General features: G+C 31.1%; 1 protein-coding gene across 1 annotated transcript in view; it reads right to left on the bottom strand.

Moving 5' to 3' along the window:
• VhaSFD (V-type proton ATPase subunit VhaSFD) overlaps nt 1-10,325 on the bottom strand; it is a 75,378-nt gene extending 65,053 nt beyond the window's left edge. Inside the window, exon 1 of the mRNA XM_075364360.1 lies at nt 10,170-10,325. Coding sequence (XP_075220475.1) covers nt 10,170-10,230 — 61 coding nt within the window. The 5' untranslated portion in view covers nt 10,231-10,325. The remainder of the gene's footprint in view (nt 1-10,169) is intronic.
• Nucleotides 10,326-20,595: the final 10,270 nt, after the last annotated feature.

The raw sequence follows: 20,595 nt of genomic DNA, 5'->3' as shown, positions 1-20,595 counted from the left end.
CAAAACATTTCATCACTATTACAAAACATAAATTACATCAATCCATTCAAAAGATTAGTTTTCCAGTGTACGCAAAATAACATGATTCAAAAACACCTGTTCTTTTAGCCATTCCACTGGTACAAAAGTCAGCACCAGTTTGTATAGTAACAATGTCTGGAATTCAATTCTCAGTATGGACAGAAATTTTCAAATAAAATTACCATTCACAATAGTCAAACCTTATCATTTCAGCAGCCTTTTGCAAGATTTTTAATTCCAAATGTAGATGCCTCTAGTATCTCCAGAATATAGCAAAAATTGTAATTCAATAACTATTGCAAATGCTCATTTATTCCTGGTATATCATTGTGTAGAAACTGACCTAATCAGTTAACCGCTGACCTTCTTAATTTATCAATATGTTGTAGAAGGTATAACTCCAGAACACAAATGCATAGAAAAAAGAGGTTCAGGAATAGTTTTTTTTTTGTCTTATGCTATAATATTTTAAATCAGGAGACTAAAATTTTTCTTATTAGATTATTTCTTAGCTAAATTTTTCTTATTAAATTATTTCTTAGCTTTTAAACTGTTACCAAAACTACTTCAAAGCAAATCCGAATTATGGACAAGGGCTTAATATGATTTTCATCATGGAACCATATTTTAAGAATTAAATATTTTTGTAGTAAATGGAATCGTAGTCTTTTACTGCGGAGAATTTGTCATTCTCCTCGTTGAAAGTATTTTCTCGGACTCTGTCGCCGTTGGCCATGCACGTTTCTTTAACTTTTTTTTGTTGTTGGTCATGCACAGGTAGTAAAATCCAAACAAAAAATGTTAAAGAAAAATTTCACGACTCCTAAATACATATGAACAAAATCAACTATTACTTCTTTCCTTTTTTTTATTAGACTTTAACTCGCAACACATTAGTTCAATTTACAGTTCGGTAGTTAGTCTTTCCATTCTCAGGCTGACCCCTTCTGAGACAATACTGTTTCAATAAACTCCAATATCCAAAGCATAATGGTATAAACAAGCACTCATCAGACTGGCCTAATAAAATAATAATGCTTATCACTGCCCCAAAAATAATTGATTTTTCTACCCTAGACTCTAGACTCTGAAGTAATAAAATAAAGATCTACCAATCAATAAAGATATTTAAGTTCAAAATTATTTTCTTCTTATTAATGTAAAATTTCAATGCCACACAATAGATGAAATAATGTTATCAGAGGTAGAACACAAATATTAACCTAAAATTATGTTTACATATAACAAGTTCATCATAAAAATACATGAAAATTAAAGAAAGTTAATGATCTTATAAGTATCTCAGGTTTATTCCTAAATTCTACATTAAAAATAAAATTTATGAGAATAAAAGGTTAACAGGAAATGAAAGGGACAGGTTCAATTTTCATTTTTAATTCAATAAATCTTAATTAATTTAATTAAATCTTAATTAATTTTTTCACAATCATTTTTTGTAATTTCAATGACTTAATTTTTTTTTAAATTAAAAACCTAAAACGATCTTCTATTCCGACATTTCTCATCATGGGGGGGGGGGGGTTGTCGTGAAATTGGCCTACAACTTTATATATAACAATAATTAAATCATTTTATGAGAAAAAAATCATTTATTATAAACATATTACATTTATAAGTACACAGGTAAACAAAATAAATTAAAGAGATGGTTGTGATTTTTATTAAAACGTTTCTCCATATGTGGATCTATGTTAGAAACATACAAAAGAAAATTGTTTTTAAGTGATAAAAGACTGTTCTGTTCCTACACTTAGCGCAACTATACATGAAAAACCATTTTCAAAGATTTAAGACGTGGTGAAAGGGATTAATATTTTCAATGCTTCTGTGACTAAATTTCCATACTCACTTTGATAAGGACACCAAAAAGTATCTAAATCTTTAGATGTGAATTGTTAGTTATTATACATTTTAGTTATATTATTTTTGTAGTTATATACATTTTATCAGCAGACATTTCGATGAGCTAGTCATGAATTTCAACTTAGCAGCTGCAATGTTTTCAATAAATAGATTCAGTAACCATCTCTTCAAGAAATCATTTTTATCTTTCCAGGAAATACTACAACTGAATTTTTAGCTAACGCAATTGCAACTTCATGCTATCCAAACTGTGGTGAATATTAGTGTCTTCTTCATCCAAATTCTTCTCAATATAATCAGAAGCGAATAGAAACATACCAAAATTTCTGCTTAAAAGGTGAAAAATCCAGATATTAAGCTTCTTAATGAAAGCATGAACTTTGTCTATCATTGATGATAAAATGTTTTTATCACGTCCTTGTAAATGTGAAAGAAAATACACCAGCTAAGTAAGCCAGCAGCAAAATGAACACATTATTCTGTAAAAATACTGAGAATGATGTTTGTTAATCCTGGAAAAATATTATTAATTCATCTCACAATTCCAATAATTAACACTTTCCTTCATGATAACCATCTAAATTCTACATCAAAAAGTCCATCTGACTTCTACATGGAAAAGAAAAGATTTTTTTCTTTTCGCCCATATCATCGCATAGTTTAGCATAAAGCCTATTCTATAATAGTCAACTTTTAAGAATTTGTTTGAGATTTTCCGGTATATTTTTTGTGGCAAGAGCATGTCTGCGGACACAAACAGTGCATTACCCTCGGTAAAGACAATCTTTTAATTTTTCAAAAATCCATTGTTCTTTCCTGTTATCACCTTTGCACAATCACTACAAACTGCTGCAATATATTTTGTCCAATCTATGTTACAGTTTTTAGTAGCTTCATAAAAAACATCAAAACGAGATTATCCTGTTGCATGACCAGATATTGATTTTGAAAACAACATATTTTCATCGATTGATCTGTCCCTATCATAATTATAGCTCAGAAAACATAAATACTGAGGAATGTTTGCCACATCTGTTGATTCATCAAATTGAATACTAAAAAATTCAATTGAACTCACTTGCTAAATTATCTGATCACGAACATCAACAGCCATGTCATCAATTCGCCTTGATACTCTGTCGTTAGAAAGCAGAATTTTTTTCAATTTTGTTGCTTCTTCCACGCCTATTAAAACACTGATCATATCAACTGCAGCAGGCAATATTAAGTTTTCTGAGATTGTGTGGGGTTTGGGCATCTTAGCTATTCTTAATGCTACGAGATATGATGTTTAAAGGGTACTTTTATCAGTATGGCTTTATTTGCAAATAGAAGCTTGTTGATTTCTCAAAATACTGAATTTTCTTTCTTTATGATCCAGATGTTTAGTTTCCAAGTGTTGAATTAATTTTGATGGCTTCATGCTTTCATCAGAGAGGACTTGAAAGCAACAATGCAATGCGCTGTGGCTTTCCATCCAATGAGGTAAAACACTAATTTAAATAACTGTCATTGTGCAAATCTTCTCTTTTTACCAATTGGATGCCGATGGCTTTTTTCACAAATTTATCATTTTGCATAAGAATTAAACTGCAAAAAAAAACACTTACATTGTTTGACGGTACATTAAAAAACTGAAAACTCTCTTATTATTACTTTCAATGAAACTACACTTTTAAAAATAAAGGCACCAGATGCAAGTTACACATTTGAAACTCAATCAACGTTCTGTAATCCCTTCTGCTTCTTTTACACTGTTGAGAGCAGGATGTATTCAAAATATCACATGCATGTTTGAACATTATGCTCTTGCAACGAATATTATGCAAGCAGACCAAATTACAAGGAGCACATACACATCAAGTTGGAAAGTGTAAATTGCTCATGTAACATTAGATACATGCATGTTCATACCAGTTGCTATCAACCAAGCTAAATAGTTTTCATTGGATTATGGTTGGGGGGGTTGTGAAATATTCATTATAGATTCTTTTACTTACTGGGAGGTCTTGGAGATAAAAAGATTGAGAATTACTGTTCTATTCCATTCTATATTATTAAATTGCAACAAAACTTTAAATAGCTAAATAAACTATGTTCTCCACATTTAGACTAGCCATTAATCCCAAAAATTACATTTTTAAATTATAAAATCACTGGACCTTGCCATGTTTATTAAACTGTTAACATTCACTAACTGCTAATCATTTTGATTTATATTTAACAAAGAAATGTATATTTTCAAAAGCATATTCTCACTGTTAATTATTTAAACTATTAATAATCAGTCAGTAATTACATTTACAAATGTCAGTGAAACCAGCATTCACAATGCTGACATTTGATAGAATTACTGATTTCACGCAACTCGGTCATTCAAAAAACTGAAGACTGTCTTCAGTTTAGTAGGCTACTATTTACAAAAAAAAAATTTAATAAAAACGTGTGCTTTATCTATTTCTAATGTATTACTGTCACTTCCAATTACCTTCATAAGATTCTTAAACAATGGCAAAATAAAACTATTTTGTCTTCATTAACATATATAATAAATCTAGACCAATGTTAACGAATATGTCCCTAATAGTTAACGAATAATTATTTACATATATATTTATTTATTACATCACACTTTCTTGATATGATACTGCAAACATAGGTCACAACCAAATTTTGAGATGAAAAGGTACTGCAAATATCCCCACTGACTACCCACTTCATATTCACCTTAAGGATTGGGTAATTTCTGTAATTTTTGAGTTAGGTCAAATTTTATGGCGGATGATTTATAATTTATAAAAATATATTAACACAGAAAAATGGCACACAATTCAAATATGGTATAAAACTCCTGTAAAATAATCCCATAAAAAGATTAAAAATTTTACTATCAGTTTTGAATTATAACATTAACTTTTAAAAATTAATTAATCCTAAATTAGAATTTTTAATTAGTAAATAATTTTAAAAAAAGGATTCACTAATAAAATTACTTTACTGCACATAATGATTTAATTACTAATTTTCAAACTGTAAATCTACAACATTAAGAGATCTGGTGATAAAATGAACAAGATCTCTTACATCAAAAAAAGTCCAAACAAACTTTAAAAAATTAAAGATTTTCAAAATAGTTTTGTAGCAATCCTGCTTGGAAGCATGGGGAAGATGTGTTAATGAAAAAGGTTTTTTTGTTTATTAATTCACTACCCAAGCTTGTGACTAGGAATGCAATTTTGTAGTATGGCACACCTTGCTGAAATTCAAACCTGGCACCTCTTGGCTGAAAGGCACAGACGCTACCACTTCACCAATGGTCAGCAGTAAACAGCTTTGCTTCTCTTCTGAGAGTAGGGATGCTTTATTTCCACTTTTTCCCATAATAAAGTGATTATTTTAAAAGTATACTCTTTTCTGACTTTTACACAAAAAAAAAATATTAAGCAACACAAGAGTGCAAATTCAACACAACATTGCACAGCGACAACCATTTTCTTTACATGCCCTTGCTTGCTGTATAATAACTTAGAGTCAAACCAATTAAATCTTTTTTTTTAGCATAATATTACCATAAAATACTATTATTGTAAGACAAAAATTCAAACTTGTGCCACATTGAAGATATTAAGACTTGAAAGTGTAAATTTTATAAATTTATAATTTTTTTTGAATTTTTATAAAAAAGATGAAGCAAGTCTCTAGATCTGAAATTTTATATACAAATACTAGTACTTCCCAAATGTTTCAGAAATGTGTCAAGTAGAATCTACTCCTAACTTTTGTAAACACAAAAATTTTAGAGGAAAATCCAACAAATTTTATTTAAAATTTTACTTTAAAATTTTTGTTAGAATAAAAAATTCATATAAATTATTTTGCAGAAACTAATTTTCTAAAAAAATCACTGTTAACTGCACAATCTTAAGATGATACTGAACCCATCAATATGCAAAGTTGTTCCAGTCTCTAAAACAAACATGGCTGCCATTCAAAAGCCAAAAATTAAAAAATTTCCAAAAATAATCATTTTGTGCTTCAAAAAAAAAAAACTTTTTTTAATGGTAATTATCAACGTTGGGCTTAATAGATGAGAAAACTATAATTTTAATCGTACAAGCACAAAGAATAAGGTTATAACACAACAAAAAAGTTTTACTGGACAGAAAAATAGCGCAATAACCAATAAAAAAATATTTGCTGTTAAGACATTTTGAGTCAGGTAATTGCACAATGATTTGATTCTAAGAGTCAAAACAACTTCATATTCTGCCTTACATCAACACATAATTCAAACACTTCACTTCTAGTACCATACAACTACCATTTATTTTGTTTCACGTTTGTCTTTCTTTTTTTTGCAATCAAATAATAAAATGTTTGTGATTGATTGTAAGGGGCAGCATAATTTTTTAAATACACAATGTAGAAAAATGGAAGAGTACATTACATTCAGAAATAGTATGGCAAATAAAACTACGATACATTATTTTAACAAAGGTATAACTATGCCACTTTTATTAAGATGTACTTAAATAAATATATATATATTAGATGTTCGAGCAAGCTCCACCCTCTGGATGCTTGATGAGTTTGTTACCCTCATGGTTGGGAAAAACTTTTGAATTTAAACACTCATTCATCCTCCAAGCACTGATTTCTTTCCTTTTTGGTTTCTTGTTCTTGTGAAACCCAGCAATGCTTACCATCATTTGATGATTATTCTAGATTAGACTTCTTCTTAAAGGGCATAATGAAAAGGAGTGAAAAAACTACATGGAAGGAAGAAGAAAAATGAATAATGAAAAGGGAAGTTATGTACAAGAAAAGAAAAAAGAGAAAATGACAAAGAAGGATGCATGTACAAAACTTTAGTGTTTTCCATATTTTTTACTATAAAAGACAGAACATTAGCAGTGTGTAAATATTAAATATATTACAGATAATCATTAAAGAGAAATGAATTGGTCATTCTGTTACCATGGTGACAAAAATATAATAGAGTAAAAAAAGGATTAATTTTTGTTTCTTTATGAATACATTTAATGCACAACTTCATCCCCAAAGAGGCTAGGGCCTTGAACTATGGCTTAAAACCTTCCATAGGATAACACGAATGTACCCTGAAAATTTGAAAGCAACCAGTCGATTGGTTCTCACGTGATGCTGTTGCAAACAGACACTTTATATATATATATATATATATATATATATATATATAATTCAACTTGATCTACTTAAGTACAGAAATTAAAAAGTAAATAAGATACATATTATATATATATATATATATAAAATATAATATATAATCCAACTTGATCTACCTAAGTACAGAAATTAAAAAGTAAATAAGATGACACTTACCTTATTTTTTCATAACTTTACAATAGTGCTTTGTGGCAACCCACATCTTCAGTTGTAATTTTTGTTTTTTTTTAATTTTTATATCAAACTACATATTAAACACTAAGACATTTAAAATAAATATAAAAACGTTTGGATAATATATGTAATTTCATTTTTTTATCAAATTAGAATTGAAAATTAGGAATTAAAATATAAGAATTAAACAAAAATATTGTCGCTCATATTTCATTCTGATCTTACAAAGTTGCCAATGTACAGGCACGAACAGTATTTCGGCAGCAGTTTTGTTTTTTCAAACAAAAACCATATCACAGAGCTCACTCATAAATTGCCCACTCATCACAACAATCACAAAGCTGATGTTAAGTAAACGACAGCTGGGTATCATACACATTGAAACACAGTGCATGCATGTTCCTGCTTTGCTACCACAGAAGGCAGTAACATTTCCTATCCTTACTTAAAAATAACATGCCTTATATATTCACAATTTTATAAAACTATCTTTAAATTTATGTGAGCATATACCCAAAAGACTCTACTTAAATTTTAACATTAACTAAATACAACATTGTCAGTTCAAATAAAATGACAATTCCCACTGCATGTTCAACAATGTACATTTATTTTAATCCTTTAACTAAAAATAGGTATAACTAAAATAAAATTTTAATTAACCATAATTATGCATTTGGTATTAAAAACCAGAGAATACACCTTCTTTAACATTAGTGTTTGATAAAAAAAAAATAACTTTATAACAGGTTTGATTTGCTTGTTTTATAGAAATCTTCTTTCTGTTTTTAAAAGGACATGCAATGTGCACTTCCTTTCCAAATTTTTGACTGTGGTCTCCTTTTCAGACCTTTCCTTAAAATTATTTCAGTGACTTATTCAGTTATTTTAAAATCTGTACCTGAACACAGTCATTTACATAAAACAGTATTTTTATTTTATTTAATTTTCATTGTTCTAATCTCCTTCTATCAATCCTAAAACTTCCCCATCCAAATTTAACATCACATACCATTTATCTCTGATGTTGAAAAAAGCCTTCCAATCTCAAAACAGTAACACAAGTCATGATTAAAACTGACATATCAAATAATAATGTTCTTTATTCTATTTACAAAAATAAAATTACAAAACCTACATGATATTCAATAAACAAATTTCAAATCACACTTAAAGACAATAACAAATTCAAACATATTTCATACCCAACTTACAGAAATGTTGTCTTAAGTGTGTGTGTGTGTGTGTGTGTATGTGTCAATAAAATATACTGGCTTTTAAAAATTGGACAAGTGCAATCTTGAACTTGAGTCTTCTTGAAAGAATTTACCACTTGCATAATTCTTTCAAGCAAATGTTTATGTAGAAAAATAATAGACTTCCCCAATACACAGTGGACATCACATTGGCTGGAACCCACTTACAATATAGTATCCTTTATATTATATTTATATTATTATTATTAGTAGCTAACATCTCTAAAAATAAATCAGTAGTAATATTATAACTTAACAGAAACTGATGTGATGAATTCAAATGATTTAAATGTACAACACAGGATTCAAAATATAAAACTTGATTAGACAATTGTACTTCTGCCAATCTATTTTACTAAGTAGAAAAACCAATAATAACCTTTCACAAAAAAAGATACAAAATTCATTAAATATAAAATTTATATAAAATCCACAACATTACTGGAATATAGCACATTATAAAGGTAATCCATCAATCTATCAGATTACATTAACAAAAGGTTTAAGAAAGTGAAAGGTACAGATATCTTTCACTTTTCTTAAACCATTATCATTGAGTGGAAAAATTTTGCATAATTTTAAAATGCAAAATAAATAACTTTTGATAAAACAAAGCCTTACAAATCAACAGTGTAAGTAGTTCTGCTTCTTAGGATGTATTTATTCTGGAATACAGCAATATATTTGCTTCCACAGAATTAATAAATAAACATTTTGGAAAACATGATTAACATGAGAAAACACAATACTCTAAGATTATTAAAAACTATTAATAATATGCTTTCAAATTACATGAAAAAAAAGGAAGAAAAATTTTAATATTGTCATCAGTTTCTTCCTATTTATTTATTTCAACATTACTTCCAGTACAGGTATCAAATTGATTTAAAGGAAAAAACCAAAAAATAAACCAACAAAATCATCAAAGATCTTTACTGAATAATTACAGATTTCTAGTAAATATAACTTTTTAATTTATCAGCTATTCAAAAAAAAGCAATGACAAAGAACAAATTTCTATATATGTACAACAACTATACTGGTTATCTAACTTAAATAAAACCTGCAGTAGCAATGCTTTACTAATCTTACTTCAGCAATTTCAATAACAGACACAGTTATTGGCATTAAAACTTTAAAAAATCACAATATTGAATGAATAAGATTTTTTTTAATTCAAATTAATAAAATTTAATTTATTAGAACAAAGCTTCAGTGAGGATGCAATCAAACCATAAAAGAAAAACATAATGTAACCCTAGTTCCCTAGTAAAAGCTTATCCTGATTAATTAACAATTTATATTTAATTAATACTGCTAGATGCCACATTTCATTTTCAAAAACCCTAAAGAGATTAATTGTAATCCCAGAAACAAGCAATATTTGCAAATAATAAACCAGTAGGCTGATCAGAAATTATAATTTAACAGTTCAGAATAATATCACAAGATAAAACTACTGACAAAAAATATAATCTTTTAATAAATAAATAAGAAATAATTATTATAAGAAAATTCTAGCCATTTACTACAATATACAACTTCAATAACATCCACTCCCTCTTTGTCATACATTTATGAAAAGCAATTCTTATGAAAAAGACTAAATATAATTAAAAGTTATCACACCTATATTCTCATCAGGAAGCGTTGGAAGCATTTCTTTCATTGAAACACCTTTAGACGTCATTATTGCAATAAATATAAACGTTCAAGGAATCAAGCGCAACACACCCGTTTTCATGAAGTATCCAAGTACGATCATATGATCTGAACAGGATCGCCAACAACACGATATGGAATTTGTGGCAATGTCATTATAAAAAGAAAATAGAACTTGAATTACCAGTAAGTACAATATAATACGTATTAAGAAAAAAAAATTCTGCTTATAAACTGAAACAAATTTCAGATATAAAAAAAGACTATTTTGTATGACATATTATATTAAATATTATTAAATAATTCTCTATTTTTTCAAACACAGTTTATTTTGGCTGATCAAGGTTTAACGTAAGGTTTATCTGCCTCAACAAATTTTCAACGCCTGCTTCGTTCGTCGATGGCATTCATTAGCCCTGCTGTTGAAACTTAAAATTACTGGTGGCGAATTTTATTTGAACACACGCATTTAGAATGTAATCAAAACCACGCTTAATTTTGTTAAAAGCGCGTTTATATATATGCTAAATGTTACAATATTTGTGTGTTCCGAATTGTTAAAATTTGCCATATTAGCAATAGAGAGCTAGTGTCATTTTATGATAATGTTACATATAGATTCTTTTTTGTCTTCAGTCATTTGACTGGTTGATCAGGTGTCCAAGATTTACTATCTAGTGCCGGTCGTTTCATTTCGGTATGCTCCTTAGATCCCTAACAATTTGTTTTACACGTTCCAAACGTTGCCTGCCTGCACAATTTTTCCCTTCTTCCTGCCCCTACAATATTAAAGCGACTATTTCAGGATGCCTTAATATGTAGCCTAGAAGTATGCGTCTTCTTTTAGCTATATTTTTCCAAATGCTTCTTTCTTCAATTTCCCACAACACCTCTTCATTTGTCACTTTATCCACCCATCTGATTTTTAACATTTTCCTATAGCACCACATTTCAAAAACTTCTAATTTTTTCTTAAGTACTGTGTTCATCCAAGTTTTACTTCCATATAAATCTACGCTCCAAACATATACTTTAAAAAATGTTTGCCTGACGCTTAAATTAATTTTTCATGTAAACAAATTATATTTTTGACTGAAGGCTCATTTCACCTGTGCTATTCAGCATTTTATATCGCTTCTGCTTCGTCCATAGTAATTCTACTTCCCAAATAATAAAATTCTTCTACCCCCGCAATCTTTTCTCTTTCAATTTTTATACTCAGTGGTCCATCTACATTATTTCTACTACATTTCATTACTTTTATTTTGTTCTTGTTTATTTTCATGTGGTAGTTCTTCCACAGGAATTCATCCATGCCAATCATTGTTTCTTCTAAGTCTTTTTTACTCTCAGTTATAATTATTATATTATCAGCAAATCATAACATCTTTATCTTTTCACCTTGTACTGTTACTCCAGATCTAAATTGTTCTTTACTATCATTAACTGCTACTTCTATGTAAAGATTAAAAAATTGCAGGGATAGGGAACATCCTTGTTCAACTGCCTTTTTTATTACGACTTCTTTCTTAAGTTCTTCGATTATTACTGTTGCAGTTTGGTTAATGTAAATGTTAGCAATTGTTCTTCTCTCTCTATACTTGAACCATAATTTTTTTAAAATGCTGAATATTTTATTCTAGTCAGTATTATCAAATGCCTATAAATGCCAAGTATTTTGTTTTGTTTTTTTTTAATCTTCCTTCTAGTACTAATCTGAGTGGTATCATGACTATAACACTCTATTTGACGTCTATTTGACATCCTTGTTCAACTGCCTTTTTTATTACGACTTCTTTCTTAAGTTCTTCGATTATTACTGTTGCAGTTTGGTTAATGTAAATGTTAGCAATTGTTCTTCTATCTCTATACTTGAACCATAATTTTTTTAAAATGCTGAATATTTTATTCTAGTCAGTATTATCAAATGCCTATAAATGCCAAGTATTTGTTTTGTTTTTCTTTAATCTTCCTTCTAGTACTAATCTGAGTGGTATCATGACTATAACACTCTATTTGACGTCTGACGGAACTTACCCTTTTTCGTAGATATTACACACCGAAAAAGGGTGTTACACACCGAACAAAAAATGTATGTTTTACATATTAAAATATTTGCTTGAACGAATAATAAGCATTGTTTTACTAAAAGGGAAAATGCTTTAAGTTAAGTAAAAAATATTCTCTACAAAAATTTTTGTAAAACTATCTCCTTTGGTTTTGCCTTTTAAAGTTGGGAGGGGAAATTCAAAAATATGTTTAAAGTAAAAAAAATTGTATACATTTCAATGGAGTTAAAACTAATTTATATTCAATTTTTGTTGACTTTGTTTTTCTATGTTACTTTTATTCTAAACATTCCATCCCAGCCCCGTAGGGGAAGACACCACCTTGTGATGTTATCAGTCGCCACAACTACTCCTTCATTCCAAGGCCTAAGGGGCTTTACCGGAGGTTGATTTTAGACTCTCTAAATGATTACATCTCACAGTCATTAGCCAGGCCTCGATCAGAATGTCATCAATGTAAATGCCTTGGAAGACATTTGCATCAGTAAAATAAAAATCAAATTTTGCCTTCACGTAGGCCTCAAACGGACATCTTCACATCCAACCTAACTTGATTCCCTCAACCTAACTAATCGAGACCACGGAAGCGCGGACCCCGCGCCTAGTCTTAGACAACACCGTTCATGACTGCGAATGCATCAGAAAACGAACGAGTTGTAAGTCAAATCAGTACTACACTCATACCGATCAAAATTATGTTTTACGCAACATAGAAATTCAGACCTACACCTAAATAAGTCGACCAAAATAGATCACCTAACAAGGGGAACGTACCCTAACTCCGGTCCGCGCAGGAGCCAGGGATAAACCCTGAACTCCAACACGGTCCCACCATGGAGTCTCGCGCGGCATTAAAGTCACAATCAGGGGCCACCAAAGGCGTAACGTATCCAAGGCCCCCGGTCGCACGAGCTACCATACCGCGGAAGCACCAAATCGAATCACAAACGATACAGTGTAACCGTGGCAAGATGCCAATGCGCCTACCTCCTAGTAATCTAATGCCTAGGCCGGAACCTAGCCATCAGAGATCCTATCAAAATGAAATACCTCAATTAAACTCCCTCTGCAGCCCTACACAACTCAAGGGCGCGAAGAAAACCATCCAGTATAGACCACTTCTCGCGGATCATCCAATTAATACGGAGATCCAGAAAGGTGTATTCTCTCAAGTTCCCTAACAACTCGTGAACGTTCGACTTCATATCGGGGACAGACATAGAGGACGGGGTCCACTGTATCATCAGTCCCACAATCCGGGCACTGACTCGAATCCTTCAAACGAAATCTAGCCAAACTCGCGCGGATAGAAACTGTTTAATATACCGACTGGGGAAATCTCTTCTTATCGCACCTAAATCAGATACTATAGGAAATACACCATGTATGTAGCGACCTGTAGGGGATTCGTCCCACTTGACCAAGATCCCGGTCTTCAATCTCCTGCTTTCATTTTGACGTCAATAGGTTATTTACCTTGGAAATGTAGCATTCCTTACGCTCATTAGCCAAGATATCTATTGGTTTGACACCGGCTATGGCTATAACACAGACTGTCTTCCGCGAGACTGTTCTATAACCGCCAGCAAGAGGAGTCGCTGGGGCCGCAGCAAAATGTCCGCATAACACCTTAAAGCCAAGCGGTAAGCCCAGAGATGCAGCATATAGCCTCACTGACACCTTTGTAAAGTTTACGCATGGTACGGTAATTCAACACCCAATCGGAATAAATGACTACGGATTCCATAAAAAGCATCAGCGGCCTTTTTTTCTACATATTGTAGATGTTCCTTAGACAACACCCAGGTACTTTTAAGTCATAACGTACCGAATCGGGAGACCAGCCATCCGAACCCGGATTCATCGGGAAGCCACCAATCGGCCCTTAAGCAACATCGTTTTGGGGGTTTTCTCTGGGCTGAAAATCATTTTATATTGGAGACTCTACAGATGAAGTGTGCCACAAGCATGAGCAGCTCAGAACTCTACTTCGTTACGCGAATCCTCTTCAATCAGCAGAGCGCGTTGTCAGCATAGGCGATGACACGACAACATCAGACGCAACATTGAATCGAATTATATAATTCAAAGAAGTGGACTCAGAACACTGGCCTGAGGATATCCTTTAGTTAGGGTCTTACGAACGTCCGAGCCGCCATCACGTAGGGAAACAGTCCAATGGTTGAAATAACTTCAGAGCACTTCTAATTCATTTCATGTACATTTACGCTTCTGCATTTGAAACAGGGCAGAGGGCCACTTGTTATTAAATGCCCCAGATATGTCCAGCCATTGTTCTTCTATCACCTTTTATTGATGTAGCATTTGTTTCCTGTCTCATTCATTAAATTTGGAAGTTTGCTCTTCTATTTTTCTATAGCATGTTTTTTTATTTAAAACTGTTCTCACAGTGCAGATTGATTTTTGTTACTTTAGATTAAGCCAGTTGCATATTAAAATATTACTGGATTAAATTTTTATTCCAGTGGAAAAGTATCTACTAACTAGGTTAACTCTTATTAATGTTCTATGTTTCCTTGTATTTTCCACAAACTATTCATACTACCATTCTCCTTGCAAATTACATCCTGCTCTTTTTAATCTTTATTCCACTGTGTTAGTGTACACAACCTCTTCCTCTCACTCTCTAAAAAGTAAATTAACTCTTCCACTAAATCATCCTTTACATTACTACACTGTAAAAATAAAAGTAAGAAAATATATCATTCACAAATTGGGCTGAACTTGCAGTAATGAACACCTTTGATTCTGGGCTACAAACAGATAAGTACTGAGCACCTATGTGGGTAAATAGCTGTGATTTTAGCAAAGGAGACAATCAACATAGTTCTACAAATATAATAATCAGGCACAATCTTTCTAGATCCAGCAAAATGGTTACCCATCTTTTCAGAAATTTTTCAAAAGTTAATCACAAAGGAACATTCAGCAAATGATGTAAAATAAGTGAAGAAAATATGTTTTTGATTACAATAGAGAGCAGAGGGCAAGTTACTATTTAAAAAATTGCTACAGAAATTTGTAGTGGAACATCCACCCAACTTTTGGCATAAATCAGGTGGAAACAAAATGATAATCCAAATCAACTGCATCTAATACCCATTGCTAGTCATTTCAGTAGCAGGAATGTAACTCCCTTGGGCTAGATGGGATTTACTGAATGGGATATGAGTAGCAAATTGTTCAAGTGGAAAGCAATCCCTTCACTACCCTCTGATTGTAACCAATAGTCATGTACAGCCAATACCCATGTAGTTACAAGCTGAGCAAAAGATCATGTATAACCAAGACTATGATACCCATTACACCCTCCTGAGGGACTTTAGGATCTGATGTTCAAAATTTCTATACTAGATTTATTTAGACCTTTATTAGTTTTAGTTATCTGATTATTATTTTATGTTATCCAACTGGCTAAATACAATCATTTTTTGTAATGAACATTTTATTCCTCACAAAACTCAATATGTTTTCTTTTCTTTCATTCCATCTACACAGTTTATTCTTGCCTTCTCCCCCTTGATTTTCATATAACATTGAAGCTATATTTTTTCACCACATTAGAATATGAAGGACAATGTGAATTTTGTCCATATGCATTATTTCATCCTTGGATTATTCCAAAGTAAGGTTATTTTGCTAAATTTTTTTCTACAAGGGTTATTTTTTTCAAGGTCCAATCGGTCACGAAATTAAAACCACAGTGAAAATAAAAATTTTTTTATTTTTGACAAGTATTTACTTACATAGTTATGCTATTTATCTACATAGTCGCCACTCCGATTTAGACATTTGTCGTAGCGTGGTACCAACTTTCCAAAACCCTCATCATACAACGGAGCCGCCTGTGTTTTCAGCTATGTTTCTACGCTGGTCTGCAGCTCGATATCTGTGCCAAAATGTTGTCCTCCTAGCCAGTGTTTCATGTGAGCAAAGAGGTGAAAATCAGATGGAGCCAAGTCCGGGCTGTATTGCAGGTGATCAAACACTTCCCAATGAAAACTCTGCAGTAGCTAATTTGTTACAGCTGCAGTGTGCGGCCGAGCATTGTCATGGAGAAAGACAATGCCTGATGACAACATTCGTAGACGTTGAAGAGTCACACAGTATGAGGCTGCAGTGATGGTCGTGTCATGTTCCACAAATTCTACCAACAGAACTCCATTCAGGTCCCAGAACACAGTAGCCATTCACTTTCTGTTAGAGAAGGTTCGCTTGAACTTCTTCGGTTTACTGGGAGAATGAGAATGCATCCACTGTTTGGATTGCTCTTTTGTTTCTTCAGTTTAGAAATGGACCCATGTCTTGTCCGCTGTGACAATTTTGTTCAAAAAATCTTCTCCTTCATTGTGGTAGCGCTGGAGAAACGTTAGGGAGGCGTCCATTCTCATTGTTTTGTGATGGTCGGACAGCATCTTGGGAACCCATCTCACACACAGTTTGCGGTACTGAAGTCTCTCACTCACAGTGGTGTAGAAAGCTGACCTTGAAATTTCACGAAACTAATCACTCAATGCAGAAATTGTGAATTGACGATTTTCTCAAATTGCCTCATCCACTCGCTCAACGAGATCATCAGACACTCGCTTCCTTCCCTGACCACCTGCATCATGAACATCTGTACATCCTGCTTTAAAGTTCCTGCACCATTGTCACACTTTGCTGTCACTCATTGAAGTTTCACCGTACACATTACTTATTCATCTATGAATTTTAGCTGCATTACACCCCTCAGCCTGAAGAAATCGAATTACTGCGCGCACTTCACACTTGGTGGGAGATGCTATTGTTGTAGACATGTTAACATGCTAGCTGCATGTTCAGAACTAAACGAAGTGACGCGGCGTGATTGAAGGCCATACTAGAGATGCTGCGCAGCACATATGCACAAAGGATCATCTGATTTTTGTGCGGGTTTTTATTTCGCGACCGATCGGACCTTGAAAAAAAAATAACCCTTATATATATGGGGAAAATTGTTGGTATGGTCAAAATTTTGCAATTATAATCCCACTTTATATTAAGTTCAGTATGTGCTTATCTTATCATTTAAAAAAGAAATTTCCCCAAAATTCCTACTTCATCAAAAGTTGAAAAAACTACCTTTTTATTTATTGCATATTTTTAACTGAACCTTTTTTAATGTCTAGGCAAAGAATTAGTGCAAGTGATCCCAAAAAAAGTATTTGGGACAATATCAGTGGTGGGGGAGCTGATCAAAGTTTAAAAATATAAATTTTATGAATTTTTCAAAACGTTTTTGGTTAAACTGTTAATAGCGTTAAAAGTAAAAGAAATAAACTTTTAGTAATAATATTAAAAAAAAAAAATTCATCCTAATTCACCCCTCTTGCCACTGAAAAAGAAATCTTTGGTTACTTTTTATTGATTGTACATTTTTTAGTGAAATTTTTTTTGGTTTCTTCTGTTTAACATAATAAATGTAGTAAATCAAAAACTTATCTTGGAACATGGGGGGTGGCAGGAAAAAAAGATTTTTTGAATTTTTTAAGTTTTTTTTTTTTGTTTATTTAAACATAAAAATATAATTCTACAACAAAACTTCATCATAAATTACCCCACCTCAAAAAGGAAATCTTAGGTAACGTTTTTCATGTATCATTATTTTTCCACTATATAATAAATAACCAATGTCAGGATTACAACTTTGTTGTCAGATTTTTTTACAATTTAAATTTTTTTTTTTTTAAATTTATTATCACCACTTACAGATTATTTACTTAATATTTTTTTTTTGATTCTGAAATTATTTCTCTCCCAAAACAATGCCAAGCTCTATTCTCAAAAGTTCAAATAACATAAAATGGGAATAAACTTAAAAAGCAGCTTGGTATGTCAAAGGGGCATCGCTAGTGCCCCCTCTGGCAAGTATCATAACTTGACAGAGAGGTGGCAATGACACCTCTATAAAAAAGGGTTTATCGACACCTTCCGTACCTTCAAATTAATTTTATTAAATAAATAAGAATGATGTGTTTAAGAATCCTGAATAAAAATATAATTTTATATGCAAAACAGTTTTTCAATTAGCTTTCTTGATTTTTTTATTGGAGCGCATTAAAATCCCAGAGTAAATACTATAAAAATATTCAGACTTCAGAAATGGTCCAACTGAGATCAGTTTAAACTAATTGGTCAAGAACGACTCGGCCAATTTACATCGATTTTAATATGCACATCTAAATTTCAGTGAAACTGATGTAATATTTGGAAATTTTTGAGCCTCAAAATTTTATACATAGTCATATATATATATATAAAACACATTCTGTCAAGTATTTTTCATGATTTATTTAATATTTACACTGAACACTTTTCTTGCATACAACTACACTTTTTCCAACAGAAATTTGTATCCAAAATTTATTTAAAAAAGTGATCATTGTTTTTTTTACAAAAAAGATTATTTAGGAGCTTGTATGACTTTTCTGTATGGAACTCTATGGACAATTCCATCTCCAACTTTATGCACAAAACACACTCAAGCTTAAACTTTCATTCGATCATTTTCCTTCTTCATATATATGTATTTGTTCTGTCCATGTGTGTATGACTGAACACCTAAACGGCTGGACTGATTTTGATGAAATTTTGTGTATGTGATTAAGCTGATTCGAGAATGGTTTAGATTCACAATTTGATACGATAGAAAATCTTTTTAATTTATTTATTTGTGTTGTTGATCTTGGGATGATTACGGTTCACAATTGGATCCAGTAGGCGATCGTGTTTTAGAAATTTTTTGGCATATCAGTCAGACCCGGTAGTTGGTGCTACGATCGGATTCTAGGAAATTTTTTTATTTTGTTGCTTTCTTGCACATCAGTTACTTGCATCGTAGCTTAGTATTGTTATAGCATTAAAATTCTTATGTACTAGAATTGCACATTTATTGAGAATATTATATTATATTATTATTTATTGAAATAACGTTTTAAAGTGTAATTAAAAAATATACATGTGTAAACTTGTAAGGTGCAGTATTGGAGTGTTTTACATGATTTTTCATTAATTTTAATGATGTATACACGTGCATTCAATAATAATTAACTTAACCTACAAATTTAAATTGTCAGTTCAAATTTGATTCTATGCAACTTATGAAATATTGAACAGTTCTTTGAAAATAAAAATGTTTGTAAACAAAGTTTGTAAAATAAATTATAACATTTATAAAATTAAAATGTAAGTTACTTATAATAATTATAGTTTTACGTATATTTAAAAAATTGAAGTTATAATTTTTGTAGCTGATTAATTTTATAAAATTTGGTAAAATAAATGTTACAATAAAGAATGAGAAAATGATAAAAATTTCTACTAAAATTTTAACTGCGCTGCTTTTTTTTTTACAGTGCTTTAATTTCTTTATTAATTGATTAATTAAGCTATCGCATGGTTATGAAACTTCAAAATTATTAAATAAAAAAAAAATGTAGGAGGTACTTTTTTAGATTGATCTTAAGTGAAAATTAACAGTAATGTAGATGAAAATTTATTACTTACAAATTATTAATTTTACGACGTTTCGATTTTTTAATTCAATTTTCATCAGACATCTCAATATTTGGTGAAAATAAATATTAACCATACTACAAATAATTAATCAATAAACCCATTACAATAATACAACAATCACAAATTGGTAATAGTCATAATAATGAAATTTCATCCACATTCCTGCTAATTTTAACTTACATACATGCGTTGTGTATTTATTAATGCCACGTCAGGACAACATCTGTCGGGTCCGCTAGTTTCAATATAAGATAATTTTTATTAACTACACATATATCTTAAAAAGAAATCAGCAGAAAATGAAAAAAAAAAACATATTATGTCAAGGTTAAACTTTCATTTGCAATTTTTATGAATCATTTTTCTACTACATGACGTTTCTTTCATATTTCAGTATGACATTTTTGTCTACATACAACTCCATGCCTAAACCTATTTATGTTGAGCTAATGTTTTTTGCAAAACACTTATGCACTAGATCTCAACAAAAGATGTAATGAACAAAATGTATTACAACTTATTTTTGAGTAGTATTCTTATAGTGTTTCATATCTTAATGAATTCATCATATGGAAAAAACAATCTCAAATTAAAATGGGATCCCTATAGAAAAAATGGAATCAACCAAGTAACCCACATCGTTACTTGATTTATTTTCAATCAAAAACACACAGGACTTTGACCATACTTGACTGATCTGCTGAAAGTTATTGGAGCATCTAAAAAATATAAGTTTATCCAACTATACTAAGAGTTTTTTAATA

This window comes from Lycorma delicatula, chromosome 1, assembly GCF_047948215.1.
Source record: "Lycorma delicatula isolate Av1 chromosome 1, ASM4794821v1, whole genome shotgun sequence".
Classification (NCBI taxonomy): domain Eukaryota; kingdom Metazoa; phylum Arthropoda; class Insecta; order Hemiptera; family Fulgoridae; genus Lycorma; species Lycorma delicatula.
Note: the sequence above shows the minus strand (reverse complement) of the source record. Positions and strands in the feature narration are given on the sequence as shown.